The 23,543-nt window shown below is 52.0% G+C and overlaps 1 protein-coding gene and 1 long non-coding RNA gene across 2 annotated transcripts; one reads left to right on the top strand and one right to left on the bottom strand.

Annotated features, from left to right (window-relative positions):
* Window positions 1–978: 978 nt before the first annotated feature.
* Window positions 979–23,471, bottom strand: LOC148050076 (uncharacterized). The gene is made up of 4 exons (XR_015701242.1): window positions 23,074–23,471; window positions 20,118–20,332; window positions 13,530–13,611; window positions 979–2,251 (listed from the first exon to the last, which is right to left on the bottom strand). It is a non-coding gene; the product is annotated as an uncharacterized LOC148050076 (long non-coding RNA).
* On the top strand, window positions 11,322–21,783 carry FAM3D (FAM3 metabolism regulating signaling molecule D). The gene is made up of 10 exons (XM_009469860.2): window positions 11,322–11,536; window positions 15,806–15,872; window positions 16,656–16,763; window positions 17,078–17,098; window positions 17,757–17,880; window positions 18,142–18,200; window positions 18,575–18,625; window positions 19,902–19,986; window positions 20,128–20,254; window positions 20,466–21,783. Exons 2-10 carry the CDS (start codon window positions 15,860–15,862, stop codon window positions 20,553–20,555), a joined length of 678 nt encoding a protein of 225 aa, XP_009468135.1. The 5' UTR covers window positions 11,322–11,536; window positions 15,806–15,859; the 3' UTR covers window positions 20,556–21,783.
* Window positions 23,472–23,543: the final 72 nt, after the last annotated feature.

Genomic DNA, 23,543 nt, shown 5'->3' with positions numbered 1-23,543 from the left:
ACTGTGTGGTGAGGAAGGGTGTCAGGCAGGCTTGATTGTAATAAATACCTATTTAGCAGGCAGGGGATGTTTAGTCCTAAATCAAATTGTATATTAAAAGTGGAAATTGCTGAGATTGGTTTACCTGTGAAACCAAAATTACTTTGTGAAGAAAATAATTATAGATGCAGACTCTCTAAAAAAAAACAGTTGTGAGCCCTCATTAAATAGTTAAAAATCAAGATGCTATTGTGAAGCACAGCATCAGCACATCATGTGTGGGTTGGCTTGGAGGAATCCCTGTGGCAGAAGCCCATGTGTACGTAACCCATAGAGCTCCACCCCACATTTTTCTGGTGCATTGTGAAGCCTTCCAAGTTTAAGGTCTGTTAGGGGATAACGAACCCCATGAAGTAATATTAAATCAGGTGAAACAAGGCACAAGGGAGGAATCCTATTACCAGAAAAGGCTGATGAGTTCAGGGAATTAGTGGGGAAAAAATGAAAATTATATTAATAATAGTTGTTTGTTACCTGTAACGAGGCACCAAACACCCTAAGGAGCGAGCACGGAGGCACAGTGCTCGTCCAGGGCCGTGGCGCCTGTTTCGCAGAAGCCTTTGCCCTTATTTTAAAGCAGCTTCACTTCAGCTTAACTAAGTGCTGGATTTGCCCAGGGACTTCTCTTCTGAGGCAGACCCAGCAGTTACTGCCAGGAGACAGTATCTATAGATTGGTGTCTATATAGACACTTATACAGTTAGGTCCCGCCGGTGGGCCAGGCGGGAGAGCCCCGGGATGCTCTGGGGGAGCTGCTTGGCCGCACGTGCAGTGCCAGAGAGGAGGTGTTGGGGGCCCGGTGGCAGCACTGACGGCCCCACAGCAGCAGAAAACCCCACAACGCCGTACAAAGGCATATTCAAGGCTCTCACAGGGCCAGGGAGCTGCTCGCTGTCACCTAAACCTGCTGTCCTCCTGCGGCCGCAGAGCCAGAACAGGGTGGCCCTTTCCTGTAACTCTCCGTGAGCCGGCGCTTCCAGGAACAGTCTCCTCGCGTTTGAGCTTTACGGCTGAGGCGTGCTGGAAGCTCACCAACAACTGCTTGGATGTGGGCTTTTTTTAGTCAACCCTGTCCAAAAGCAGAGACTGTCTTGAAATAGCAGGTGTTCCTCCTGGACGAGTGGTTTCAAGCCAAATCTGGGAGGGTCACTTGAAGGACAAAGACGCAGCTGAGCCCTGGGGAAGCGGTTTGGTCTGAGCCCGGTGCACTGCGTGTTGATGCACCCGTGCAGCCACAGCCGGCAGCATCGGTGCAAACAGCACTGCTGCCCAACACACATCATTAATGTGCTCGGACATCAGTTATTCCCCGGCAGTTTGACAGTGTCTTAAAAGTTATGTTATTTAGGAAAGAATTGTTGAGGTATTAAAAACAGCAGCTCACCACAGTGCATGCAGCGTAAGGTGCTTGGATTTCATGAGCTGAAGAAATAGGAGTGTGTTTAGTCCAGATTAGCACTTTCCCCTCCCAAGGATGACAGGGCTGTGGTGAGGGACCCCTGGCAGCCCGAAGGCCTTGACTCTCACATGGCAGGGACGGCTTGCCTCAGGAGCTGCGCCACTTCTCCATGCAGCTCCTGGGTGGACACTCAGCGACTGTCGGAGGTGGGAAGAAAAGTGGAAAAAAAAGCTGGATTTTTCTTGTGGAGCTGCATGAAAAAAATTCTTTATAGAGTTTTTCAGGCAATTAGCCAGCAGTACCAGATGGCACATGGAATCGTTCCTAAAAAATGAACTGGTCACGGTGCTGCCCTACATAGAAGTTAATGGATATTAAAGCCACGCGGTTTTCAAAGAAATGCAGACAGACGTGCAGGCAGTTTGCAATCTGCTTGATGCAGCTATACGGGGGGGGGGGGGGGCGTGTACGCACACTCATTAAGGAGAGACATTAGTTTTGGCACCAGTTCTACTGAGTCGAACACAGGAGAGCAGCTGTAAGGAGAGCCCAGCGGTGAGCCTTTGGATGCTCTAGAAGTGCCATTTATTGATGGGAGAACAGCATCTTGCACTGCCTCAGTCATGAGGGCATTTCTTTAACGTGTGTTACACAAGTGCCCCCCATCTGGCCTGAAAACCTCTGGAGGAATTTGCACCTTTGCAAATTTTACCATTTCTTTTAGTAGCATCAGCCATTCCCTCTGGGACCAAACTGCTGCTGTGATGGCTTTGAACTGCATCGCTCATGTACATCCTCTTGTGTACAGCAAACCTATTGGGAAAACATAAACTATTGAAATACAGCAGGCAGAAGAAAGCCTTTTCACCCTCTAAGACGGTAATGCTTGAACTGTTGGTGCGTTTTCACTGTAAGGGACGCTGGGGCCGGGGCTCCAGCACGGGGCTTCACGCTCTCTCAGGCACCTCCTTCAGAATGTGAGGAAAGCAGCTCCAGCCTCTCGCTCATCAAATCCCTCGGTGTACTTGTCTTAACCAAGAGTAAAGGCTAAATAAACGCATCTAAACAACTGAAAAGCACATCAACATCCAACTTCAAAATAAAATGCAGTGAAGTGTGAAATTATACCTTTTATTCCATAAATCTCCAGCAACCGGCACAGTTCTATAACTTGTATCATGCTTTAATACTGGCAGAATTTCACACGCCATGCAAACTTCATAAAGTAATTACATTTCATCTCAACAAAGAAACAAAACCCCAGCTCATTCAGCCCCCTCCATCTGAGGAAGGACTGCAGACAGTTCAGTGCATGTCGGTTTTTCCTGGTGATAAATCCAAAGCAGGTCACCAATGAAACGGTAACATGGGTTCCCAAGGCAGCTGATTTACAGGGAAAAATAGAGATGTTGTTTGGGGTCCTTCAAGGCAGTCTCACCCTGCTTTCTGAAACTTCCTGAGGTTTATCCTCTACTTAAAAGAAGCTTAAAAATGTAAAACTTACCTTGAACAGACCATTTCAGCACTTGGCAATTGCCCCTATGCAAGTTGGCTATGTGCTTCACACTAGATTCCCATTCATCTTTTAAAGAGTTACTGCATTTTGCAGTAAATGATGTTATATGAGTGATGATGATGATGATAGAAAGCCAGCAGAAGACACTCGCAGGTCAACATCTTGCAACACCGGCCCCAGGAGTTCGGGCACTCCAGACCCACGGGTCAGGCTGGAAATATTTGTCATCAGGGCATTTGTTGGCTGCCCTTCTGCCAAACCAAGGGTATGTCGGTACACAACAAACCACAATTGATTTAACTAATTTATCTATTAACTGCCCTCAGATAAAGCCTCCAAACTTTAATTAGACCATTGTGATTAAATGTAATTAAAACCCTTAAAGCAAGTCAGCAAGGACTGCAGGCACTCTCATTTCCAAAGCCCAGCACAATGCTGCAAACACACACAGGAACGGGTAACTGAGGGTGATGGCAAAAGACATTTTTCCCCACCAGCCCCAAAGACTTTCCAGCATCCCCGACTCAGCCACTGCAACTGGGCAACATGAAAGGGGACTCCTTCGAAAGGAGACAGGATGCAGTGGCCTCCTGAGGGATGGGCATGAGGGGCTTAAATGTCCTAAAAGGGGAGATGAATATGATTGCCTGCCATGGTCTGTGTTGGTGCATCTGCTCAAAATGTGATGACGCCCCTCAGCAGCACTGACAGCGATGGGGCTCGGTGATGGGATGGGCACAAGGGAACTCGCTGGTGTTCGCTGCAAGTACACAGGTTTTTTCCTTTGCATCTCAGGCCCAGCCTTGCTTCTGACCCAAGCAGACTCCACTAACATGAAAAATGTTGCACAGCGATGGGAAACACAGTGGGAAAAAGCCATTGCAGCTTCCCAGCGTCTGGTGCTGTTGTGTAAAATTCAAGGCATACAATGCAGAAATAACTTGCAGAGGTGTTTCCATGCTTTTTCGGCTGATATGCCTCGTGAATGTAGCACAGTTCCCAGTTCACCCCAAGCAACTGAAGACTTCAAATGGTGCACGCAATTGCAGTGCTGTAGTTGAGTCTTGTGCATGGAGTAGGAGGGAAACCATCACGACTGCCAAGAGAGAGAAAGCAATACTGGGCAGTAGCAGCAGAAAGGATTAAATTATGCTAAGGATCACCTGAACACAGAGTGGTCTTGGTGGAAGACATAACATTTGACAGGCAATTTTTGTATCAAAAAGTTCACAACCTTTCTAGGAGACCATGAGCAGTGGAAGACCAAAATGAGGCAAAAACCTGCAAGGTGAGTGCTAGTCAAGCTGCACAGAGCAAAGAATTTGATAATGTTATGATCAATTACGATAAAATAGGCAAGACAAAAGTAGAAAGGGCTCTAAGAGGCCAGAAAATGTCTTTGGGGTGGGGGGCAACAAGGAGGTGAGCAGCAAGCAAGAAAAATCAGATTTCTATAAATAAACGCGAGCCAGGTCCCTTGTTCCAGCTCTGGTCATTTCTTTTGCCCTTTAGACTTTTCAAAAAGCTGACACTATGCTATAACTTTAACAACCCCAAATCATTCCTCCTAATGGCACCTGTATTCAGATTTATATTCTGCAGTGAGCTGGAGTAAAAGGAGAGTTGCAATAGGCACCCTGCGGCACGCCGGCCACCGCAGTTCAGTGTGTGTACGCCACCAAGAAAAACCCAGCAGGTGCAGGAGAGTTCCCCGAGTTATCTCCTATTCTCTGTCTAGCAATAAAGACACCGTTACACCGGGTGGTAACTCTTAGCAGATGGTGACTTTTTAAAGTTGATTGCTGTATAAATGATACTTTCTGAGTTTCTTCCTTTTAATTCAGATTCTCAGTAACATGTTCAATTGTCAGAGCGCATCATGTTTCTACCTTTTATTTCCTTTGTGAGCAGAAATCTTCTTTAAGAAGTCTAGGAATTACAGCTTGGGAGAAAAGATAGGCTCTCTCAATAAAAGTGATCTACTTTACAAATGTTACAGAATACAATAAAAACAGTAGATGCAAAAAGCCCCACTGGCTTTGTTCTCAGTGGAGAGTTTAATTTCTCTCGCACTTTTTAAAGAGACATTTTGTCTGCACCATGATGGTTTACTGGATCCGCGAGGCCCATTAGCAGCACAAAGGCAGGATTTCCTCTGCTGCAAGCACAAGGAGGTTGGCGGAGTGGGGGTGGAAGATACCTAATTAATCAGCTACTACTGTAGGCAAATAAAAATAACAGGACAGCCGAATGAGTACCCTATTTACCCCCCCAGATGCCTTGCAGTCCCAAGCCGGGGTGGCCATGTGCCAGACCCCTGCGGCACGCAGGGGTTTTGGGGCTGCACGTGACCCGCACTGACGGCCACAGGCTTTAAGGCTGCACTTTAACATAAACCAGATTCAGAGAGACCGGAGTCAACACACTTTGGCTCCAGCTGCAAATACAAAGCCTGTGCAACAGTTCCCAAAGGCGAGAGAGCTGTTATATTGCTCCAAGCAACCTTACATCTACAGCCGGCGGGTTTACCTGCTTACCCTCCCTTCTTGACTCACCTGAGCAAGGTGGCTGTTGATGATCTATTGGCCCCGTGGTTCCGAAGAGCTATAGCTGCACCTGGTTTTCTTTAAGTCCTTCAAAAGCCTATTTATATAAAATGAGCATCTGCAGGAAGGGTATACATGTTGTCTTTTTAATGGTATTGTAGCTGGAAACTGGATCCCCACCCAACTTTTGTAGCAAGGGAGGGTGTTCAACCAGCGAAGGCTGCTTACGCAAGACTCATGAGGATACAGCGCTCACCCCCAAAGAGACAGGTTGGCTCTGAGGGATTCTCTCTACATCAGCCACCAAATCAGAAAAGATACATCTGTCAATAACTGGGTTATATTTTACGGTAATTTGCTGCCACCACTGCCAGCACCAGGTGCCAGCAGCCCCCGCACAGCCCCGTCACATACACCAGACCTGGCCTGCACGAGCTTTTCCTGGGGAAGGCATAAAGGAGCAAATGACCCCTCCAAAGCCCCCTCCGACAGCCGGTCAGGGTGCTGGGGTCCTCCACGTCACCCCGGTGAGGTTTACTGCCAGGCCAGGAGAGCAGCCAAGGGCTCAGACAGCGTCCGGCCCCCTGAACCGCGTCTCCACCTGCGGGCTCAGACGCTCGATGTCACCACGCTTCCCACCGCCGTTCCCCGCGTGAGGCAGCCCATAATGGCTCACTCTGCCTAATTACAGCAAACAGCAGCAGTTTTGGAGCATTCAGATGATGCATCCCCATAGTCTTGCTCTGCCGTAACCGATAAGCAAATCTGGCCAGCCCGGCGTGCAGGATTACCGTATGTTCCTTTGAATATTGTGTTCCAACAACACACACACATCAGAACCAGACACAAATAAACTCATTCCCCCCCGACCCCACGCTGAGGACCGCTGCCTCCTGCTAGCACATGAGTGCTCTGGAAAAAAATGCAGGTGACAAATAGATGAAAGCACGTGTGTGATCTGTACATCTATTTGTAGACCCCTTGCCACCACCTGTGTCCCCAGCTTGGGGAAGCTGTACCAAAATCGGTGCTGTCATGGCAAAGCGGGGAGGTTCAAAGGGCTTTCGTGCAGCTGCTAATCTGCCCTTTGCACTTCACCACCCCTCAGAGTCTGTGTCTTTATTTATTTATTTATTGCACCTCATTGGCAAAAAAGGAAAGACATGCCCTGGCCAGAGGAAAATGTCCCAACTGAAAATCGAACGATGCAGTAAAACAGCAGAGCATTCTTGAGAGCAGCGGTAAAAGCGGCCACCTCTTGTCCTCAATTTATGCTGCTCCCATCACCCTGGGCATTATATTTGTGCTGACAAGGATCAGTTTAACCCCTGCCTGCAATCTAATAAAAAGCTGGCGTGCTGGAAGCATGCATAATCCTTCTTCAGCGTCCTAGGAATGGGTGCAATAAAAAACTTCTGCTGCTGCTACTGCTCAGTGACTGCAGCCGCTGCCTGGAATAAATAACTCCCTGCCTGACGCTGGCAGCGGGAAGTGCTTCGGCCCACAGCCTTCTCAGACCCTCGTCTCTTTGCGCTGCCACAGCCCAGGGTGGGCAAATCATGTCAAAATAGATAAAAATGCCAGAATTGCTGTGTGGGTCAGACCAAAGTGTCTGCAATAACTCAGGAGACCGTGGCCTGTGGCAGGGAGCCAGCAAGCCCATCCTCTCCTCCTCCTCCTCTCCCACAGCCATAGGGTGCACAGCCTAATGCCCCAGAGCATCTGTGAGCGCAGCGCGTGACCGGTGGTGGTCACCCACCAACCCTCGGTATTCACTAGGGGCAAAACAAAATGAAAGTCCCAAAGGCTCTGCCATCGGTAAACAACGGGATCTTTCCCCCTCTCGTCATTAATTGACCGAATCAGTGCTGCAGAGCTGGCATTATGCTCCGCTACGCTTTGTAATGAAATCACCGCCTGTGCATAAGAAACAAATTTAATGATATGATACTAATAGGGTTAGAAATTTCCCACGCAAATATTAATAATTTATATCTGCTTTCATTTTTTAATACTGCTTGTGCTCTGTAATAAGAAAATACTGAGGTCTACCAGCCCCTCTCACCGATCTTGTCTGGGGAGGGCGCAGTCATTACTGAGCTGGAGACAGAGGTCGCCGGCACAGCTTCACTGGAGGCGCAAATTAGCATTTGGAAATCACGTCCTGGCCTGCGCCCGTGTTTCGAAAAGGAGACGATGCCTAAAACACGAGCGCTGCTTGCATGGCACGAACCAGCAACAGGAGATGATGGCCGGCAAGCTTTGGTGCTGCCCAGGCCCCTTCCCGCGGGCAGCCCTGCAGCACCTGCACCGAGAGCCGGGGCTGCTAATTGCCTCTGCAACGAACCTGGGTGAAATGAAGCCGTGGCCCAGTGGTTACAGGTCACACCGGGCACTTCTCTGCCTTTTGAGGCAGCTGGCAGCACGAGGAGCAACATTTGGGCTGCAGAGCCAGAGGGATTTGGGCACTGCAAGGGGAGGGGGATTTTGTTGTAGAAGTAGGGAGGGATTTGTGTTAAATGTCCTCTTTTGCAGCAGTAAAAAAGTATCTTAAAGGAAGGGCAGTGACTGGGGACCTGAGGGGCTGAAAGAGAAGCTAATTCCCTCGGACAGGCATAATTGCTGCAATTCAGAATGCTAAAAATGTGAAACTAGAAATAATCAATGGCTGTTTATGATCTGTGTCTATAGTGTGAATTCAGCTAATAGGGAGTAATTACACTCCGCTAATTCCTGGTATTTGTCACCGTTCCGTTGCAGAGGAGTCCTGCAAAACAATAAAAACAGATTGGCTGCACTGGGCCTGAAGACTGGGGGCTGAGCACCGCACGAGCTAATTTCTCTTTTAATGGTAAAAGCAGTTATGATTTCCCTTATTTATTTTTTCTCTCCTAGAGGCACTGCCGGCACCAGCGGGCTCTGCTGCCAGGGCTGCAGCGGGCGCAGCGGATGCGCTACACAACAGCACCCCCAATAGCCGGCACCGCCGCGCTGCCAGGCCAGCGAGGCCGGCACACCAAACCCCTTGCCAACCAAACGCCACCCTTCTCTCGTGAAACACTAGTTTCACCTTTTTGTCCAATATTGCAATATCATCCCTCCTATCAAACTTCATCCTCACACATTTCCCCTTCCAGCCCATCGGGCACAAGGGAACCCCGCCGGTGTTTCACCGGATGCTCGGGCTGCGCTCGGTCACCGGGACGCCGGTGAAACCTATGGGATGGGTCATCAGTTTGCTGGCATGACTCAGTTTTCAGTCAATGAAATACTGCTGTTCACTAACCTGTGCAAAAGCGGGAGAGGAGAGGTGAGTACCGGCGCAGGATGGTTTATTGGTGGGTGAATAATCCCTCCCCGTAGCGCAGGTGGGAGGTGCGGACTGCGGGGGCATCCCTCGCCCTCTCGCACATGGCATGCAGGAAATGCGGGCGGTGTTTAACACTAGATAAACAGAGAAATAAAAGACTGCTTCCTTTTAAAGGTGCTACATTTAACGTCTGAGGTATGTGGCTTAGCCAAGCGATCTGAAACCATAGTCACAGCACTTTTCAGGACAAAGTTTGCAAAGCGGCAGTGGCTAAACCTTTCCTAAAAGCAGCAGAATTGTGATTAATTTAGCCCAGCGAGCACCTTGCAAAGCAGTGTGTCCCTGCAGGCACTGCGGAGCCCCGCGGAGAAGGGATCTTCAGGGGGGAGCCTCCCTCCGGTGCTGAGCTCTCGTAGGAAACAGCTCCTCAGAGGGACAGTCCTGCCGCCGCTGGGATTTTTTGGCAGAAGCCACCAGTGCCCCAACGCTCCCCACCGCCCGCTGAGGTCCCACACAGGGCCCGTGCAGCCGGAGCTGGCACAAGGAGGGAGGAGGAAGAGGAGGAGAGCAGCTCCTTGCCCACCAGCTCACTCCTGCCAACCCTACCATGGTGCTCATTGCAGTGCGGTGACTTTGCACCACGGATTATTCGTTCCTCAGCCTGGCAGCTTTTTGCTATCACATCTATTGTTGGGGTTTTTTTAATTTCTCTTTCTCTGTACCATGCAGAAGCCTCCCGGGAGGAGCCTGCAGATGAGACTGATGTAATTCCATTGCACTGCCCAAGTTAATTATTCGCTGAGTCGAGACCAAGCTGATGCCCTGTTCCCAGCACTTGATGTATTCACTAATGTTATGTGTGATTTAAAAGCACCGTTCTGCCCTGTGCCACAGTGGATGGGCAAAACCTAGGCACGAGGACAGGACACGAGGGCTCCCCACGCCAGCACCAGCGCTTGGGCTGTGCTGCAGCCACATCCCGCAAGAAAAGCGCACGGTTCCCCACTCTTTCCTGTGGTTTCAGGGAAACATCTTGGATGAAAAGTGCGATTGCAGAGAGCAGAAGCATTTCACACAAGGTTTCTTCGTTGGGATCACGAGGCCGCCAGCCTCGCTGATGTTTTTTGCTTGTTTCTTCCACAAGCAGCAGCAATGTCTCCATCTCCATAGAGGACCCGGGAGGCCTCGGGTCCCTTGAAGCAGGAGAAACTCATCATGAACCAGGCATCCCCCAGGGTGCCACAAGCCCTGCGCCGTGGGCCAGCTCCTGCGCGGGTGGGAAGCGGGGGGACGGAGCAGAGACGCATGCTGCGGATCGCCGGGGCTTGGGGCGCTTTGTTATTGAGCCGAGCCGGTTACTGCCAGCAGCTAAACAAACTAATAGGAAGGATATTTCCCCAGAGAGGGAGGAGGTTTCTCATTTAGACTGCGCTGTTTAAGCCCAGACTCTCACCGCAGCTAAAATTTCCTTCCGAGGGCAATAATTATCCCAATGCAAAGCCCAGGCCCGTGTTTGCTTTTCTGCTGCCTGTCTGGAAAGTTTCAGTGTAGAGGTTGTGATTTCCTCCAGTTCACAGCCCAGCACGCCCTGCACCCAGGCCACATCCTGCACCCCTTGCCCAGCACTGGGGACCAGCACCAGGCAGAGGCAAAGAAAAGCTCAGTGCACAGTTTTCTGCAAAGAGCGCCCTCAGGTATTAAACTAATTACCAGGGAGCAGCGTCAGTCCTGCAGGGGCTCTGCTCCAGCCCTCTGCAAGCTGCAGTCCCAAAGGCAGCACTGCCACTGCCCTGTGTCTCCTCTGCTGGTTCTTGGATGAAAATTGCTTTAAAAGCTCCAAGAGAAGCCGTTTGGTTCTCCTAAGTGATGGGAATGGAAAAGAAAAAGGAAAAAGGAATGGGAATGCTTTTTTTCTCAGCTGCCACGTAAATGAGGTTCAGCTTTGGAAAATGTATATGGCCTCTAGTGCTAACTGTGGAGCTGGAGTCTCCAAGGAGTAATTTTTTCCTTCAGAAACATAATAATAACAATAAATGATTAAAAAGAAAAGGGCCTAAATCTTTATCTACAGTTAACTCAGGGCTCCTTTGCAGTTCAGGACTGTTGCTGGATAAATAAATGCTTATTTGAAAAAGGAACCTCCAGCCTCCTGCAAACGTGAGGCAGTGAAGCGACGCTTGGGGCCAGCCCGCACATGTGCAGCACAGCCAGTGGGGGGAAAACCCGCCAGATCAGGTTATTCCGGATTTATCCCGTGCGGGGGGACACTAGTCCTGGCTTTGTCCCCCCCGCTCCCATCGCAGCACCCTCCGCCAGCCACGCTGCCGATGTGCTGGTTTAGTGCAAGTGCAGAGGGTCAGGCTGGTGCCCACCCTGGGAGCGGTTTTCCTCTTCTGATGCAGCAAAAAAGCGAGCGCCAAAGCAGAGAAAACCTCCAAAGGAAACGCATGACCTCACGGCCACAGGAATGACTTTTCTTCCCTCCCATGGGAAGCTGCTCCCAACCGCTGCCAGCCACTGTGGCCCGTGGGGCGGCACGCCAGGGTGCCCAACCCCGTGCCGGGCAGCGAGATAAGGCTCCGGGAGGTGACACGAGTCACGGAGGGCCGGGCCAGGCTGGGCAGCTGCACCACTGCGCTGCCGAGCACATGGTGCCCCAGCTCCCCGGGATGCCCTGGCACCCACACTGCCTGCAGAGAGGGACGGAGCGCCCGGGACACTGAGCGGTACGTAGGCTTGCCCTCTCCCCAACCACCTCGCGGAAATGGGGTTTCTAGAGCATGACTGAAATTACGCCTTTCTGCAGCACTTTTCTTTTGACTTGCTGGCAGGTTGGAGGGTTGCACAGGAAAGGTTTTAGTTGTTCCTCCTCGTAGCATGGAGGCGAAGGGGAAACGCCACGCATTGACATCCTTTCTGTGGGGTGCAGCTGTGCCCGTTTCATAGACGGAATTAATGAATTACCTGTGTTAATGGCAAGGGTTAAATTTGCATTTCCACCCATTACGGGATATGTGGTAGAACCGGCTGCGTGATGTGTGGTCCAGGTCAAACCCCTTTATCCATCATGGCTTTGGATGAATTTGCACAATGCAACTCTCCAGCACACAACCCTGACTGCCAGGACACCCCTCAGGTGCCGACCGGGAGCCCTCAGGGCTTTGCTAGCTGCCAAAAATGTATTTCAGGTCCTCCCATACGTGCAATTACTAAAAACCAGAGCCCTTGGCAACAGCTGCCCAGCGGAGGGGCTGCCGCATGGCCCACGCGTACCCTGTGCTTTCAGCCCCAAGAAGCGCCTCTTCCCAGCAAACAGCTTGCTGCCAGCCCTGAGCACCAACGCTTGTGTCACTCCTTCTGCCCTGGGGGTTTGGGACGGGCCGCTTTGGTACTACCTGCAATCCACGGCACGGGGATGCCCGCCGAGCTGCCTGCTGCCATTCCCACGCTGGAGGGGATGCGATCGCTCACTCCCCTCCATCTCTCACCGCTGCCACAGCTCTTGATTCACTGCTTGGGGAAACCTCACCAGAGCAGTGAGCTCATAGTGATTTAGCTTTGGGCTCAGTGACACGTACAGAGAAGTGGACAAGTGGCCGCCAATGACAAATAAAAAAAACAAGAAACCAAATTGGTAGCAGCCACAGATGGGTGATGCTCCCCTGGCAGCCGCGGGCAGCCGAGTGCAGGATGGGGCCATGCCTGCCCTGTAGCACGCAGCGGGCAGGGATGCACCGAAACCCTCCTGTGCCCTTTGCACCAGCCCCACAGCCCGGCTTCCCCAGCAGCACCTCCAGGTGTCTCGTCCCACCTTGGCTGCAGCCCTGCTCGCAGACAGGGCTCGGCCACCGTGGCTGGCCCCAGCCCCACACCCCCGCCCGCCACCACGAGCATCCTGTTTGGCTTCTGTTTCAGGATCAGGGCCTCACCCCGGTTAACTATTGACTTGTGCTGGGGGCAGTTTTGCCGTAAGATTGCCTCTCCAGCCGTCTGGCAGATGCAGCAGCTGGCCAAGCATTTTTATAAACAGAGGAATTTATAAGCCCTCTGGCAACCAGTGCTCTCCTGTTGAGTAATTTGGCAACGCTTAGTCGCATTGACTCCTTTTGAAACAAAAAATGGCATTGTAGCATCCTCCATTTTCCTGTGGTGGGACCAGCCCTGGACACAGGGAGGATGTGCACCCATCCTGCACCAGGCCCCTCCTGCGCCCTTGCGTTTTGTTTCACAGGAAAACCCTGACGTTTGGAGGGGTGACCCGCCGGCTGTGGGCAGGGGTGACACCTGGCAGCCACACTCTTTGGAGCCGCATCCCCACCCCGCACCAAAATGATGTCTCATTCATGGTCAGGGACCTGCTGAGGGAGAGGGACACGTGGGGCTCAAAAGCAGCAAAAAAACCCACCCCGAAAACCAGCAACACCAGAAGTTTCTGGGGAAGAGAAGTTTTTCTCCGGTGCTGGGAGGAAACAGGAACATTCACCCGCTGCATCCTGGAAAAACCTCCCTGCAAGGGAAGGGATCTGCCCCGGTTTCTTCTTGGCAGCGACAACTCAGCCCTACCAAGTGGCACTCCAGTCCAGAGCAGGCTCAGGGCCTTTGCCTTACAATGCCACAGAGCTCTTCAGCAATATTTGTCCAAGAACATTTTTGTTCCTGGAATGGTTTTTAAGCAAATAAGTTTCAGGTTTATTAGACAAATAACTGTTTATCACCTACCACAGTTCCTTCCTTTCTCCGTCTCCTGCAAGTCGCGCTCTGGCAGATGCCGGAGTACAGCCGTCTTTTTTTCCAACACAGCCTTAGCAAAAAAAAAAAAAAAAAAAAATCAATCCAAACAATTAAAAGAGAATATAATAGAAATCCCAGGACAGGGCTACTCTCTTGTAATGCAGTCAGGTTCCAGGAATTTCAGCACCCAGGGACTTCGCCCAATAAAGTTTACCTGAGATTAAGGTGAAGATAAATAGCTCAGATAAATACATGACTTCCCCAAAGCAGTAGTGTTTATCCGTTTATTTTTCCATTTCTCTTCCTCTGCAACAAAATCAATATGTGCATAGAAAAAACACAAATTTGGCAAAGGAGAGCACTGTGCAATGGGCCCCGGTGAGGCCAGTGTCCCCTGCAGCGGTGGGGACCAAATGGGGACAGTTTTACAAACCCAGGGGAGTTTTGCTCCGCTCACTGTGTCTCAATCACGGCCCAGGTCTGAATCCTCACCAGCTCAGGGCTCTGCTCATGGCATTTTGAGGGGAACTCCACAGGCTTCAAAAGCAAATCAGTACCAATTTTGAAGACTTTGCGACTTGCCAAGGGGGATTTTGAGGACTGCTCTTCTGCTCCCATCACACCCGTCACCTCGTCAGGCACCAGGCTGGGGAGCCAGGCGTGGGAGAAACTCCCTGCCTTTAAAAAGCAAAACTTCATGCTGGAAGGAGCAAAAGGCAAGAGCCTGGTGCTGTCCCACCAGATCCAGCTCCTCCTTGCTGCAGCCTCACGGCAGACACGGGTGCAGTGGAGGGGTCTCGTGGGGAGCGGTGCTGGGCTGCGGCTTCGGACAGCTGAAACGTCGCTGCGGGGCTGCCGCTCCGGCCAGGCACCGGCCACCTGGGCCAACGGCAAACTCCCTCCGGGGTCGCAGGCCAAGCAGGAAAGCAGCAGCTTTCCTCCTGCAGTGCAGACCAGTTTTCTCCTTGGTTTTAAGGTTGCCTAAAAGCCCCATATGGTGATGCCGCAACCTGCCCCAGGGTACAGGGGAAGCATCTCAGCAGGATGCTGAGGGGGGATGCCAGGTCCATCCCATTGGGGTGCCAAGCAGGAATGCTGGGTCCATCCCGCCCCGGGGGCCAAGGGAGGATGCTGCACCACGGCCACGGTCAATCAGGTGGCCACAGGCACTTTCCCTGAACTCAAGCCCTGGAAGGGGACCCAGAACAGGGCTGGACAGGAGGCAAAGCTCTTCTCTCTTTTCTCACAACGCAGCAGCCCAGCCCTGCTACAACCCATTGCTCCTTATTTACCCTTCAAACAGAAAAAGCAACTCTCAGCTTAGCTCTTTTACAGATTTTCTACATCAAGCCTCACTAAAGGGCTGCTTTAGTTAACATTAGGCTCTTTAACTCCGAGCACACATCTCACAGGTGACAATTTGCACTAGGACTCCGGTGTGGTTTCCAGGACAGATGTTCACCAGGCTGTATCCCTGAATTTCAAAGGTAGAAGTGGGTTCCCAGCCCCCAGAAGCCCGGTGCACAGGGTGGCAGGTGCCCGTCCCGTCCATCGGGGCTGGCAGCGGGAGGGAGGGGGGCAGATGGACTCACTCGGGTAGGAAATAGTTTACGCTCTAAATTACAACCACTCCCCATTTGCGTGGGTGAAGACGCTGCAGGATTTGGACAAGTGGAAACATTTCTGTTCTTAAATTAGTCGTTCCCAAACCTGGCCACTCTGCCCAGCTCAGCAGCACTCTACTTCTTCCCTTCCCTTTCTTGTTTTAAGGAGGATGAGCTTGTTCCCGCAGATTCCTCTGACTGGGCAAGGCCAAATCGCAGCTTCTCCTCAGATGGCATTTTGCAGCCCCTAATATTCGAAACCTGCTTTGCATAATCCCAGAAGGAAATCGGAAGGAAATGCAGCAAAGCCGTGACTGAAAATGTGCTCCTTGAGCTGATCACAATAGAAAAGTGTGATCTGTTACTGAGAAAAGGGCATGAAAAAGGAGCGCACAGGGCAGCAGACAGCCACTGTGAAGAGTTCAGGGGCTTAAAAATGAAGCCAGCTCAATCAGTGCAGCCTGCTCCAAAGCACAGGAGCCAGGACTTCAACATCAGGGTGGGACCGAGCACGTCCGCCTGATAAGAATTTATACATCTTCGGTGACCTCTTAGTTATTGCAAATATGCCTAAACGTAGCAATTATTTTTTCATCTAATACCTGCCTGGGTTTGGTGGGTTACAGGTGTGCTTTATGACATTTCCTTCTTTTTCCTCAGGGTGACCCGTGACCACTGACCACCCCCTCGGCTGGGCTGTCTCTCCCCACCACCATGCGCGTGGCAGGTAAGGAGGGAGACAGAGATTTACTTTTCTCTGTCCATTTTTCTACAGTTCTTTATGCCTCCTCCTCACTTACGTGTCCTCTTCCAAGCCCAGATACCCTGACCTTCCCCTGCCAGGGCCATGGGAAAGGGTCTTTGTATAAGCATCAGGTTTTTAAAAGATTTGTGTAGATTTCAGCCTGTTGTATTTTTCCCAGTGAAACCCTCTGCGGCTGGGAAGAGATGGCTATTGAGACGTTCCTCGTTCCATAAGAGCCATTCAGCTGCAATATAAGTATATTTTTCTACTCTCTTTCCATGCAGGACTGGAACGTTTTGCTCCAGTGAGTGCTGCTTTAAAGCCAAATGCCAATCACATTTGTATTAGCAGCTGCTCGGCTGTAGCTAGTGACTAATTGGGGGATAGCAGCCTTCCCAGCACTGGGAATGTAAGAAATATTTGGATTTACATTTCTGACTAATTTATTTTATTTATTTACTTTCTGACTAATTATCAGATTTACTTTAATGCAGAGAGAAATATGAATAGTGCCTCCCAGTAGAAGTGTAATGCCTATCCGAGCATTCCCACACGCTCTAGAGATATTAATTAAGAGACCAGAGTCTTTTTTAGCGGAGGAAGGAAGGAGCGTTAGCTGCCTTCCCACGCCACCCAAGCACTGGCTGACACCCTGTGCCTTGGTCCTGGACACACTGACCAAGCCCCCAAGAAGCCAGAAGGACGCTCCAGTCCCCAACCCGCACTGCTGCTGCTCTCACCTGGCTCCTCTCCCACCCCTTGCAGGCTTGATCCGGTACACGGCAGTGTTCATCGCGCTGCTGAGCACTTGGTTCATCATGCAGACGTACTTCGATCGCAGATGGAAAGCCATCAGCCTGCGGAGCTGGCTCGGTGAGGCACTGGCAGGGCTCCAGCCGGGTCCGGAGGGAGGGTGTGGACGGCCCCATTGTGAGCCAGACCCCAGAGCTGCACACAGTTGCCATCAACATTTGCATTCCCTGGCCAAGGCTATAGCCACCAGCTCTGATTATCAGGGCACGGAGGGGACAGCATGCTGGGAAGCTGCACCGGGGCGGGTGGCTCCAGGGGTGCTTGCAGCCACAGGGAGCAGTTTTGGAAAGCCAGTGCCTGAATGGCTGGTCCTGGCTTGGGGAAGAGTCAGCAGCTCTCCAGGGTGTCTAACCTTCCTGCTTTGGTACCCACAGGTGTCACCAACAAGCCCAGAAGTGAGTACCACTCTCAACTACAACACACAACACCGCTCCAGGGCTGAGGGTGATGGCGCAAGCACAATAGCCGCCCTCGAGAGCTCCTTTCCCAAACTCCCAAATTCCCAGGGGAATTTTGTTATTGCACACAGCAGCAAAGTCTTTGGCAGGCTCTGCAGGCACACGAACCTTCACAGGATCCCCCACCCCAGCAGAAACACCCCCGGGCCACAGGCTAGAGCAGGAAGCAGGTCGTGGGCCCACCCAGGCAGCGTGGCACAGGTCCCTACCCTGGCCAAGAATGGGGAAGCTCCGGGTAGAAAAGCCGCAAGGGGCTGGCCTTGAACGAGCGCCAGCTGCAAATGCTCCCCGGCAACACTGCTCTGCAATCCCCACGGCACCAGCCGTGCCATCCCGCTGCGCACACCCAGAGCGGCACCCAGCACCCCAGCCAGCTCATCCCACCCCACCCCACACCTCAGCACCATAAACCTCGAACAAGACGATGGTCCCAGTCCCAGGACAAGCCTCCTGGGTGCAAGAAGGTGTCCCAGGCGTTGCCCCCTTAGTGGGCTGCTGTCCCCCAGTGCCAGCCCTGCTCAGCCCCTCAGGGACACAGCTGGTGTCCCCCCATGGTGCCAACACCATGGCTTGCAGCTCCGCTCCTCCCTCGCAGACGAGCAGCTGCCCCGGCATAAGTGTGGGAACAAGAAGAGCTGCCCTGAGAACCATTTTGCCTTCAAGATCATCAGCGGCGCCGCAAACGTGGTGGGACCCTCCATCTGCTTCAATGACATGATGTAAGCAGCACACGGGGGGGGGGACGGGGCAGCCGCGGCTGGCCTGGGCTTGAATAGGGCAAGTTTGGCCTCTGCCAAGTACATCAATGGCCATCACAGTGCATTTGTGGTTAAAAAAATTTGGAAAGAGTTTTCTTTGCTACCACTTCTGGGGGCATTTTGCAGTCTGCAGCCACATGTTGCCCCATCACACTGTTTCACTGGCACCAGCCTCCCCAGGGCGTCCCTGCACTGACTGGTGCTCTCTGCTTTCCTTTCCAGCCTCATGAGCAGCATGAAGAACAACATTGGCAGAGGCCTGAACATTGCCCTGGTGAACGGTGAGTTGGGTGGGCACTAACCACCTCCCCACAGCCGGGTCCCTTCCTCCCCTGGCAGGACACAGGCCACCGGGGACCCCGTCCCAGGCACCGCAGCTGACCCAAAAGCACATCAGTCTGGTGTTGCATGGGGTGCACAGCCACATTTATGGTTGCAAGCACTGCCAGGGAGATGGGAATGAACCCACCGGGGTCATGCACGACAGCTCCATGAACTCCACCAAGCAATACATTCACCATCTCAGCAAATAGGACACCCTGAGGTTAGAGCAAAGCATTTTGCAGCAGCAGGAACCCCAAGCTGGAGGCCAGGTAAAGCCTAGAGCCACCCCAGTGTAAATTCACTGTGTCTGTTTTGAATTTTAACCTTCCAGGAACAAGCGGGCAGCTCCTAAAAACTGACACATTCGACATGTACTCTGGAGGTAAGCACGGTCGCTTTGCTGGCTGGCGGTTCCCAGCCAGGGCTCACACTGGCACCAACGGCTGCCAGCCATTTAGGCTCCTCCTCTGTCATGTATTTAATGATAAAGTCTAGTGGACTTTGGCCAGGATTGCCAGCTCGGCTTTCCCTGAGGCCATTGAGCCTGGAGTCCTCGTAATGCATTTGCATCCAGATTGGCTTCTTGCTTCTTTTACGTGCACATAATAGCCTGAAAAACGTAATTCCACTAAACTGAATAAACCAGGGCACTGGAGACCTGAGAAAGGCTACTTTTGAGATCAGGTAGTTACACTAATTGGGAGATTTTGCAGCTTTCAAGTCAGGTTTTAAATGCTGGTGCTGGTTGAGCAGCAGCTTATTCCCCTGCCTTTTGCAGGAGGGTAAATGAGGAGCTCAGGGCAGGGGGAGCAGGGCCTGGTGGCAGCAAAGACCATGTCCCTGTGCCTGCTGGCTTCAAACAACCTTCCTAACAGCAAGAAGATGCCCTGAGCCGGGGCAGCACCCACTCACAGCCCAGCTGGCACCAACTTGCAGGATGCTGTAAATCCCACCGTTGTTGCAAAGCTATTACCAAACTCTCCAGAGGTTTGGCAGGAGTCCTCAGACTCACATGCTAAAACCACCCCTACAGTGTTTTTGATTTACCTTTGCTGTTCGAGCCTTCCCCAGGAATGAATCACCCTTTCTGCTTTTTGGGTTTGCAACCTATTCTTGGCAACTCTGGAGTTTTAAGGAGAAACACTAATATTATGAGATTTCTGTCCAAGTTTGCGAGCGAGATGTGCAGTGGGAGAGGCACCGGGAAGGAGACAGCAGTCGGCTCCTGTGCCACTAGATGGGGCGTTGGACTCGAGCATCCCAGGGATGAGGGATGAGGAATTATTCCTGCAACACAGCCGACGGCAGCATCACAGGGCAGACAGCTCTGTGGCTGAGCAGGCTCATTTCTGGTGTTGGGAAGTAAATTCACATGACGAGATTTCACAGTTAGCGAGCAAACTTTCGGCACAAATTCCACCCTGCAATTGTGCCCGCAGGAGGAAAGCGCCAGCCCTGCACACTGCAGGAGAGCCCAGGTGGGAACACCAGATGGGGATTGCGGCATCTCGGAGCCCATCCTTCCCCAAGCCCATGACCCTGAATCCTGGCTAGCACCAGCACAGCCAGGATGCTTGCCACCGACCCAGAGGAGGTTCCCCCAGCTGCCATGCAGCTGTTATACCTCTTTTTCTTTCCCTAATGCTCTTCTCTCCCAGACATTAACAAACTGGATACCTTCCTCCAAGGGATCAAGCCTGGCACCATTGTGCTGACAGCCAGCTATGATGACCCTTCCACAAAGTGAGTTTGGTCCTGGGAGCGATGCAGGGCTCCCCAAAACCAGCAGCTGGGGGAGCTGGAGGTGCTGCTGCCAGCAGCAGAGAGGGGACAGGAGGGGACACCCACCTGGCACCACACTAACATCTTCTTACCTTCTTTCAGGATGAACGACAAAGTACGAGCACATTTTGTGGAGCTGGGCAGCAGCCATGTGAGCAACCTGGGCTTCCGGGACAACTGGGTCTTCTTGGGAGCAAAAGGGATGAAGAACAAGAGCCCTTTTGAAGAAGTACGTGGCCCTCCCCTGCCACCAGCTTTGGAGGCTCCCATCCTCTTCATAGCACCTCCCGAGCTACTTCACACCTACCTGTCGGCAGAAGACATGGGCCAGTGGTGTTATCCCCTACGTCAAGCCAAGCTGCAAGTTTTGCCGTGTTGTAAACTTGCACCGTGCCACCAACCTCCTCATTCGTATTCCCTCTCTCTTTTTTCTCCTACAGCACATCAAAAATGATAAGAATACAAATAAATACGACGGCTGGCCTGAGCTGCTGGACATGGAGGGCTGTGCCCCTAGGAAGATGGATTAGCATCAAGCCCCAGCCTGCCACGGAGGGGAGAGCAGTCTCACCGGGACCCCAGCCCCATCACACCGACCCCAGCCCCATCACAGGGACCCCAGCCCCCCCACCACCTGGTCACACAGCCCAGCAGCGGCTGCCCGCTCCCAGGGACTGGCCATTTCACAGCAGGGGCTGCACAGGGCTTGGAGAAGAGCTGTACAAGTGCCTGCAGAGCCTGAGCAAACGCCTGGGCAGTTTTCAGCTGAGCTGTCCTCATCTATGGGTCAAATTGGGTTATTTTATTATTCTGTCTTTAAACCAAAAACTTTGTAGAAGGTTTTTCAGAGTTCTTAAATAAGATATCTAATTATAAAACACTACCTTCTCACTTCATTTTCAAGCATAATCCAGGCTTTTCCCTGCAGGCACAGCATTGCTATGTCCTCTGCCGCCAGCTGGGCATCACCATCACCCATCCCATGACTCTGCACACGGGTGCTCCCACACACACACGGCACAGGGCAAAGCTGTCCCTGGGGATGCTCAGGCCTTGGTGGTTCCCCCCTGCAGCTCCTGCCAACCCTCCGCTGTCTCCTACAGCCACAGTAAGGCCAGATGGCCACAGGGACAGCTTGCAGCAATGTAGGTTAATATTTGCAGACTGAAGCATTTCCCCCACCCAGTTGCATCTTTCCTGGGTTAAATCCAAGCTAAATCCTCCGTGGCACATCCCCGTCAAAGGTCAGGATAATGCCAGCAAGGTGCCAACCTGACACTGCTTGGCAAAGAGAGAGGGATGGATGTGCAAATTTCTCAGCCAGCTGAAGTTGTGCAGCATAACCAATAGGTGGGAGCCTTTTACCGGGAGAGTCGGAGTCAGCATCAGTCTGGAGCGATGCAATAGACCCGTGCTGGCACCCCGCTGCTGGCACCCGCACACCCGCTTTGCTCTGGGAGCTGCACCCCAACCCAGAGCCAGCCAAAACCACCGGGAGAGGAGAGATCCCTGCCCAAACGCAGGCCGGCAAAGCCCCACAGGCCTCCTTCCAGGGTGGTTCCCATGCTGCTGCCCAACGCTGAGGAGGTCCTGGGGGAGCATCTGCCCGCTGCTCGTGTGCGGGTGCATTCACCCAAGCACCGGCTGGGCCCAAAACCTCCCTGCGAGCGAGCAGTGCTGAGATCAGATAAGCTGCGTGAGTCATGGCCTGGGCTTATCTGTCATCATGGACACGAATAAATTTTCATCATATACAGACTTTAATTTCCTATAACTGTATCTGTTTTTTCCCCATTCTTTAAAGCAGACCAGCGGTTTTGCGCAACATGAGGGTGGAGCATTTCTGCTGGAGGGCTTGGGGCTGTGCAGGGTAACACGAGGCAATCCTGGACAGCCTTTTCTGCCTCTAACAGCAGAGTTTGCCCCAGCACAGCTTCTACAGGCAGCTCACATTGGTTATCTGAGCCCACAGGTCACCCCAGGGGAGCAGAAGTGAGGAGCGTTGGCAGAATAAGGCTAGGAAGAGACACAGCCTGTCCTGCATCAGCCACCTTAGGGATGAAACCCTGGATCCAAAACCCAGCACCACCATCCCAAACCAGCGAGGCAACTGGCTTTCCCTAACCAAGGAAAAATCCCAAAATAAATTGTGCAACACTTGTAAGAACTTCCGAAAGGAAAACTGAAATAAAACCCCCGAACACCCACCACAGAGGAATTCCCCGGTAGCTGTAGTATTTTATCCCAGCTTATCCTCCTGCGCTCTTAGCGTGCACCTGATCGCACTGAGAGAAGCCTCTGCCATAAATCGATCCCTAAATCTGCTGCAACAGCAGCGGTTAATCCCAAGCGCTGAATCATCCCTACCCGTGGCAGCAGCGAGAAATAACACAACACAACAGACACAACAGCCCTTCACATCACACAGCCCTGCCATGCTGCCAGCATAAATATGCCAACTATTTTAAGCCCCCTGAAAGGATCTAGATTTGCTCATAAGCCAAACTGAAAACAGCCTAAGAGCTGTAAAGGTGGCTGCATGGGGTAAGCCAGCACACAGCATCAGCTACAACCCAAAAAACAACCAGCCCCTTTCAGCCGCAGGAAACTCTTCCTCATCCTGTGCAATGCACATTAGAAATCTGGTTTAAAGCCAAAATAAAGGAAATTTATTTTTCAGCACACTACAGACAGTTACAACTAGCTCTGAGTCTATCGCTGAGCAGTTACTAAGGTACACCATTATTCTCAATAAATAGGGAGAGCTGAAAGCGCAACTCCTGTGCAGGGATCTTAATCATCAGCCCGTGTTTCAAAGAGCCATTCCTGCCAAAGTCACCGTGTCCCAAAAAGTAAATCTGAGCTTTTCAAAAGTCTAGAATCTGGGAGGCAGGAGTATAAATATGGCTTCAGGAATCAAATTTAACTTGCTCATTTTCTAAAAAGATCTGAAAAAGGTGGTGAGTGCAGGGACAGCAATCCCCAAATGAGGTTTTTTTAGTGCCTTGGCATTTTGAAAGCCATATTACTGCAGAGACAGGCACCTACCTGGCTAGTTTTCACCGTGCCGCATCCCCCAGAGACTTCAGCAAACACAAGTCCTGACCTGCCCGGCCTCCCAGGACGCAGCTCCGGGTAACCTGGGCTCACCTGGGGGCTACGGTGGGCTCCAGCAGCAAACAGGCAGCCTCAGGCGTCCGCAGGAGCAAAGTTTGCAAAATCCAGTGCTGCAACAGGAGCCAAGAGCCAGGATGCAGGCAGGAAGCAAAGGGATAATCCTGCCTTGTTTTTGGAGTACAGATTTATTTCGGCAAAGCACCAAAGCAGCAGCTAGGAAGGATGCCACAGGCGAGGACCGATGGGTGCCGGGGCCCCACAGCCGGGCGAATCCGCGTCCTGTGACATCTTGCCCTGTCAAGTGCAATTACTGTAATCTTCCACAGCCTCTCAAAATACGGATCCCAGCTTAGAAACCGGGCACCCGCAGCATGAAAGCTGCCTTTGTGCCCGGGCAGAGC

This window comes from Nipponia nippon, unplaced genomic scaffold (genome assembly GCF_047370975.1).
Source record: "Nipponia nippon isolate SJK-2023a ecotype South Korea unplaced genomic scaffold, ASM4737097v1 scaffold_9, whole genome shotgun sequence".
NCBI lineage: Eukaryota > Metazoa > Chordata > Aves > Pelecaniformes > Threskiornithidae > Nipponia > Nipponia nippon.
Note: the sequence above shows the minus strand (reverse complement) of the source record. Positions and strands in the feature narration are given on the sequence as shown.